Consider the following 8151-nt stretch of genomic DNA (forward strand, 5'->3'; position numbering starts at 1 on the left):
TAACTTCCTTTATTCATCATTAAAATTTAGGATGTTACAGTTTACATGCATCAACTTTAAAAGATAAACCATAATAGCTAAATTGTGCATTTATCATACTAGGCATCATCATAAACCATGATCCTCGTCACTACTATCACCAAAATCATCACCGTCACTTCTATCATCATCATCACCAACACCACTAGCATCATCATCACTACCGTCATCACTAGCATCATCACCAACATCATGAAAGCCCGAATCCTCCTGCGGCCGCGACTCCTTTGGCGGAGCCGGGGTATCACGTAATGGAATATCATCAGTGGGACTGTTCCTGTCTCTAACCACCGTTGCTTGTGGTGCTTGGTAATATTTTGATATATGTGAAATCGATACAGTAACATTTGAGCGTCTGGGAATTGCCATTGGCATGCATTAATCAAAGCATACTCCCTGTCTGTTAGTATGACACGTGGCTGCATACACTTGTCTAGCGTCCTTTTCAGTTGGCTTAAAACCACGTGTAACTATCTTCTGTTTCGTCACTTATAAAAGCGAAAGCTACACAAAAGGTTTTACGGGTAGAAGTTACACCTACAATCTCAACAAATGGCAAACCGTACCTATTTGTCTTGTATGTTGCATCTATGAACAACACATGCGGGAATTCACGCCAAATCGGGAACGATAATTCATGAACGATGAATAGCCTCTCCAACTTGTGAGTGGATTCATTTACCTCATGCTCTTGAAGGTAACCAGCATTGGGCAAGAGTGTGAAAAGAACCTGCATCGGAGACTTGTTACCGTGGAGGGATACTCGTTGCTTTGTTGTTTGTTGTATACGTTTTTTTGCCGTAGACACACAACGAGGGTCCTGCTTTCTTATTATTGATATAATGTTTTGGGGATCCACGTTCTGGTTTATCAGATCCTTAATCAAAACTTTTTGCGCAGGGTTCAACCTCTTTGCAAATTCATGACCTTCCATATATAGAGCAGGCGGATGATTATGTGTACCACACACAACTTTTAGTTTCCAACCATTTTCCTCTTTGTGGTACTTTGCAATCAACTGAAATGGACAGTTGATTTTCTTGGTACCACCAACGTGTCTGACAGTTGCCTTCCCCTTGTATACACCACCACGATCACATCTAAGAAACACCTTGTTCTTGTCGCTAGCAACATTTGTCTTAGACCTTTGGGTAACTATCACGTAGCCATTGTTAAGTCCGGTGTTGTACGCCCATTGCTTCAACTCATCGAAACACATAAACACCTAAAATAAGATTCATTTTTGTTAATAACAGGATAACGTAATACAAACATGAATAGAAAACCTGTACCTGTTCGGTTGCGAAAAAATGACCAGATTCCACAAAAACGGTGGCGAAAGATTCATCGGATTCCACAAAACTTTCTTCAAAATTATGAATTTCATCAACGAAATTTATCAATGTGGTTGGAAAAATAAATTTAGGTTGGTAATATTTTTAACAACATTTGGAAGGGATGAAGGGGGAGAAAGAAGTGAGTAAAATATACACACACTTCGTTGTTAGATGTATATCGTTCAAAGAAGTAAGTGGGTAAAAAACCCACCCTATGAGGTCACACAATTTATATGGTTGAGAGATTCCTTTTATACCTAATATTCTTTTTACAATATGGTCAAAGAATCAATGAGGCCTAAATATATGTGAGAGATTGATGGATTAAATACGTTTCACGCTTCCTGCAATAGTAATTGTACAATTTTAAAGATTCTTCGTCATACGTTTCGTATTTACACACCACTCCCCCATCTAATCATAGGGTTTGCTATGATTAGAATAATAACTAAATGGGGTTTGTTGTTTAGAATAATAACTGAATAGGGTTTGCCAGAGATACACCATTTAGTCAATTTACACACCACTCCCCCATCTAATCATACTCTCTGTCTATTTTTTACCTCTTCAATTTAAATTAAATAATATTTACCTTTAATTCATTTAATTTAGGGATAAGCAAAATCTATCAAGTACAGGTACATCGGTACTGGTATTGAATCGACTATCGTTGGTACTGGAACTTTTTAATGTTTTGGGATAGGTAAGGTATCAATATTTTTCTAAATTTTTGTCTTCGGTAACGGTACCGTACTGAATATTATCGGTATCGGTACCCATATTTGGGGATTTTGGTACCGGTACTTTCGGTATTGATACCGAGCTCATATATAATTTAGTTTTTGTTAATTAAACTTGATCTTTCTTAATAACTTGCACAAATTCGTGAACTTTTTCTAAAGATGTTGAATACAAGTGTGTTTAAAATGCATTTAGTTTGTAATATTCGTTAGTCGGTAACGATTTCTCACGTTGAAATAATATGTACATAAACAACTAGTGTGAGATGCTCGAACTACACGACGACTGTGTATTTTTTTTACTTTACAAATTGATGGATAAATATAGATTGTGTAGCCTTTAACCTAAACGATGGTAAAAATAAGCAAGTAATATGAATAAGTAAGCATGTCTAAAGTTAGAAGTAAACTAAGTTAACTAAAAAAAGAATTAAATGTATAAACAAATATAGCGGATTAGCGGTTAAGAAAATAATAAAACACAAATTGTTCAAAGAAAAAAAATTATTTAGTTTAAGATTCGTGTGATAACTTTACTAAAGTTCAGGGGTGAAACATATATATTGGTTAAAAAAAGATTTTTAGTTGATCCAATCATTGATCGCCACATGGCGAACCTATCCAATGGCGATTTAGTATTGTCGACATCCTTTAGAAACATATTAGGCAGTAAAATTATAAGAGGAGATAAATTACATCACTCATAATAAGTTTAAAAATTGAATCTCTTAAATTTACGTGACATCCACATATATACATGAGAAACACTTTTTACTTTCAAAAAATTTAAGAACATTACAATTTACAATAACCTTGTAACTATACTTAAATTTCTTTTTATTTTAAATCTATAAATCAAATGCATCTTAAACTTTTCAAGAAACCTAATGTTTTAGTTATGTGACCAAGGGACCCATTAACCTTAAAGGAGTGTTCCGGATTGTATTTTCAGGAAAATTATATACTTATGGTTATATGTAAACTAAATAATTAGAAAATAATATTTGGCAAACTGCTTGAAAAAAGAAGTCTACCTTGAACAGAAAACAAAGTTCTTAAAAAAGGTTGAAATTTATTTCTAGAAAACTCATTTTCTAAATCTAAATATTAATTTTTGTTATGCGAACGCAATCATACTCTCCTTGTAAAAATTTATTGATGAAAAGAGAGTGATAATGATATACAAATGGTCCCACTAGACAAAATTCAATATGCTCCATATTTTTTCCTTTCTGTTTTGTATGGTAACATATTGTTCTCAAGTAATTATAAAAAGGATATTGGTTTTTAATACTCTCAATTTTTACTCATTGGTAGATAACATTTTCAATTAACGATTTGTTTCTATCACTCTATTTGTTTCTAGCACTCCTGAACTTAACGGAGCTTAACTCCGTTAATTCTTTTACAGACATGGCATTTATTTAATGATGTGTATGTTTAGGTGGCAATTCTTTTATGACGTGGCTAATTTTGTTTTTTCTAATCTTCAATTTACTCTCTCTCATAGCTCATCCCTGCCATATCGATTTCAATTTCCAGATTTATTCCACAATCCATAATGTTGCTAGCAACACCGATTTCATGAAATTAATACAAATTAAAAAGCTTTCAATGGTATTGATTTGAAAACTACGCCGGAGCGATTATTGTGTCATCATCTTCGTCGTCGATTGAAGATAATGACTTTACATTCGCTAAGAAGAAGAGATCGGAAGAAGAAACAAACCCTAAACCTTTGGTTTCCGTTGGTCAGATTAGATCTCAGGCCGCCGGACGATGTGTAGCTCCGAAGACCACGAGTTCTGTTGTCGTTTCCCCAAACATAGCAACAATGTTTGGCTCACAAAAATAGCATAAAGCACCTCCAGAACGAAGATCTGTATATCGAAGCTTTTTCGGAAACGTGCCACTCGGATTCAGCCATAAACATTACAAATCATTATGACGAAACGTGGCGCCGGAATTTACATGGCGGGCATGGATGGTATGTGAGGAAGAACGACAACAAGTATGTGGGCATCTGGAGAATAATAATCAGTACAGTGGGGGATTGGGAAACTGGTATGGAGGTGGGTGGTGGTAGTTTTGTATGGGGTTAGGGTTTGATGGAGAAGAAAATGCCAAGTCATCTCAGAAATGCCACGTAAGTAAAAACATGACATGTCATCAATAAAACTAATGGAGTTAGGGTCCGTTAAGTTCGGGAGTGACGGAAGAAAATGAGTTATAAGTTGAGAGTGGTGGAAGACAAATCGTTAATTGGAAGTGTTATCTACCAATGAGTGAACATTTGGAGTATTAAAAACCAATATCCCTTATAAAAATCATCAAAAGTTGTGTTACAATAAAAATCGAAAGTAGAAACTAAATTTATCAATTTATACTATATATAAACGAAAACATAAAACTCTTATGTGTCGCGATGTGGTCGCCCCCCTTTTTTAGAGTCACCAGATTTACTGGATTTTTAAATGGAGACTTCTCATGCATTTGACCCGAATTCATGAGTATGGGTCTTACAAAACCTAGATATTCCTTAAACGAGTTATAACATCTCATTAAATTAAAAATTATTCTCACCAAATTATTGATGTAAAAATCCTATAAAATAGGATATACTAAAAATTATTATCTTATTTATTTTAATATATATATATATATATAAGAGTTCAAATAAAAAGAAAGAATTTCCTAAAAATGGTAAGAACCAATGATAAAAGAACAATTCTAAGAAACTATGTCGGTTATAGTGGTGAAAGAGTAATTATAGGAAACTATGTCGGTTTTTGGTAATTTTAAATCTCAACCATTGATTAACATGATCCAATGGTTATGATTTATTCTTAGTTTTCCTAGGAAACTACTTCTTTTTAGTATAACCCTCTCCTATATATATATATATATATATATATATATATTATTTAAATTAAAAAACCAGTTTTATAGTAAAAAAAATAAACGGGTCTTAGGTCTCATCAAACCATAAGTATATTATTAACTTTCATAAATATTATTTATAATTAAAAAACCAATTTTATAGTAAAAAAAATAAACGGTTCTTGGGTCTCATCAAAACCATATAGCTTTTAAGCCGGGTTATAAGATCTCATTTATTTGTAAAACAATTTATCATCAAACTATAAGTATATTATTAATTTTCATACAATAAAAAAATATAAATTCAAAAAATAAATAAATATTAGAACAAACAATATAACCAACCCCCGTAATACGAGGGATAAAAACCTAGTATATATAAATATACAATTAACAAGCTTGGTATGCATTAGTGGTTATTAATCGAGTGATTCCAAATCATCTCGTCTACGTTGTTATGAATAATTCAACTAAATGAAGATTTTTTATGCATTGAACATATTCATCCTACCAAAATAAATTACTCACCAATTCCTAAATGTGTGTAGAGGTGAAAAAAAACCTAACCTGGAATCGAACCTGATAAAAATACTCAGAACCGGTTTTTATATGTCGGAGTTCTTAATACCTGAATCCGTACCCGACCCTACCCGTATGATACTGATAGGATATGACATTTCAGTACCAAAACCCGTATTTGGAACCGGACCCGATTTGTACCCGGTAATACCCGAAAACTCGAACCATGTTTTACAAATACCCGGAACTGGGGTTTTCAAATATCGGATCTATATCCGATATTACCCGAAAAATACCTTGAAAAATAATCCTAAAAGATGTAACCCCTTAAAAAATCAAATATATATCCGAAAAATACCCGAAAAACCCAGAAAAAACCCCGAAAATAGGGTATACAAATACTCGGTTTTAGAATATCCGGTTCTATACCTGACCTGAACGATACATAAGGTATGAGTTTTAGAGACAATACCTGGATCCGAACTTGACCCGGGTATTGCCAATACTCGACTTTCCGATACACAGTCATACCTGAATCTGGTTCCATACCTAAACCCGTGTAATTGAGAAACCCGATTTGTAAACCTCTAAGATATGTGGAAACTAACACAACTAGTCGTGCCCGTAAGATTAATGTTTTCCTTATCATATAACTGTTCCAAATATACATAAACAATGAAAAAGAGAAGTAAAGATAATAATATATAATTGAAGATCCCTATACTTTTTTGCAAGGCCAAAATCAATGATATACAGTTATACACCTTCGATAATAATATATCAAAGTGATTTCCTAATCCATAACCATAAGTTGGATTATTTAAAAGTTTACCTGGTTTGCCTTGCGGCCCAGGCCCATTAAAATTAATATTATCATACATGCTTGATGCATGTACTCAAGTACTCAACTCCATTTATTGTTATTTGCAAACTTACATGGATTAGAACATTCACACTAGGCTCACCATATTAAATTTAACAAAAAAAAAATAAATTAAAAACACGTTATAATATAAATTTCTCTCTCATTTTCAAAAAGTTAACATTTCAATATTTCATTCAGATCGCCATCGCTATATTCTTTATCTATTATTTCATTGTTCTTCCATTTAGGTATTAACTACTAACTATTTTGTCTCATTATCTTTCTTTTTTCTAAAATCTATTTCCAATCATTTGTAATAGAGGTTGGACTCTATAATTATTATTTTTGTGTTTCAGGTTAATCGGTCTGGTTAATCAATCACACATGCTCACTAAACCTCTGTGTTAGTCTTGGATTCTCTGTTGATGGCATGCATTATATATCTAAATAAAAACATGAACCACATTAAATCCAAAAGCTACAGATTATGTCTAGCACTTGTCTACATCCTGATTTTCTTTTATTTTACAAAATCGCTAGTTTGTATAGCAAAAACAAGTTAGATTCATAAGCCTACACAATATGCGCCTATACACAACGTACGTCAATCGGATACTAACATGTTTCCAATTGCATTTAGCTTTGCTTGAAATGCAACATGTAGTTAATTTACAGATATGCCAACAAGTAGTCAATTTATACATATGCCTGTGGCCATTGCAATATGTCAACTGTAGTTTGATTTCATGCCTCTAAAAGTGATGAAAAATACATTAAATACACACCTGTTGAGATGTGCATCAACATATTTGTAGCCAAAATGTCACCAAGTGCTAACCTCTCTAACATACAAGTATACAACATAGTCACAACAAAATACAAGTAGCAATATTTCCATGTAGTACCAAAATAGAAGCAGTAAAAAAAAACTTCGAATTGACCCTCTATCAAACTTGCTCAATAAGAAAAGTAACAAGAAGAACAATTATGACTATTAAATCATACATCTGTTTAGAAATTTAACAAAAAAAACAAACAAACATGCATCTCATAAGATTTGAAACAAGACAAGTAACAAGAAGATTAGTTGTGATTATTAAATCATACATGTGTTTAGCCAATAAATAAACAAACATGAATCTCGTAAGATTTGAGATAAATCAAGTAACAAGAAGAACAATTATGAGTATTTAAAAACCTTCATTCCCTCTATTGATATCAACAGTAATAAGGAACATACTTGTGTACCTGTAGCAAGAGTAGCAAAGTATGATGTAGACGACATCCTTGTCAGGTTGACGAGTTCCCCTTTAGGGTGTATATAGTTAAGGATGAAGATTAAGGTTTTCGACAGAAACCGATTTTATGAGGGAGAGAGAGAGAGAGAGAGGAACAGGAATCACGAATATGTTGTGTATTGTGTAATTAATTAGGTTATGATTTAATATATTCTCTCCCCTATATAGGGGAAACCGTTTATTAGCTAGTATGGGTAACATGATCCATAAAAAATTACCAAACTAATATATTATAAGGTATAAATAATATTTTGATATATTGTAAAATAAAATTATAAATGATTATAATGGTCACATGTAAATAAATCTTATATATATTCTTACAGTTAATTGTTGAACATAGTCTCGCCAGAATGGGGCATCGGGACTCTCCAAATTTGGAGAATGCGGTAGCCTATATAAAAGAAAGTCGCCGTTCTAAAAAAATTTATTGAACAAAACACCCATAATTGGAGATATTGCAGTTTTCCTTT

The 8151-nt window shown here is 32.8% G+C and overlaps 1 protein-coding gene across 1 annotated transcript; it reads right to left on the bottom strand.

Moving 5' to 3' along the window:
- Nucleotides 1-493: 493 nt before the first annotated feature.
- LOC143539085 (PKS-NRPS hybrid synthetase cheA-like) lies at nt 494-7665 on the bottom strand. The gene is made up of 4 exons (XM_077032502.1): nt 7629-7665; nt 7166-7222; nt 1332-1405; nt 494-1264 (listed from the first exon to the last, which is right to left on the bottom strand). The coding sequence occupies exons 1-4, from the start codon at nt 7663-7665 to the stop codon at nt 494-496; spliced, it is 939 nt and encodes a 312-aa protein (XP_076888617.1).
- Nucleotides 7666-8151: the final 486 nt, after the last annotated feature.

The sequence above is a fragment of the Bidens hawaiensis genome, unplaced genomic scaffold, assembly GCF_021521415.1.
Source record: "Bidens hawaiensis isolate Kalapana, Puna unplaced genomic scaffold, B.hawaiensis_p1.1 tig00011793_1, whole genome shotgun sequence".
In the NCBI taxonomy this organism is placed as follows: domain Eukaryota; kingdom Viridiplantae; phylum Streptophyta; class Magnoliopsida; order Asterales; family Asteraceae; genus Bidens; species Bidens hawaiensis.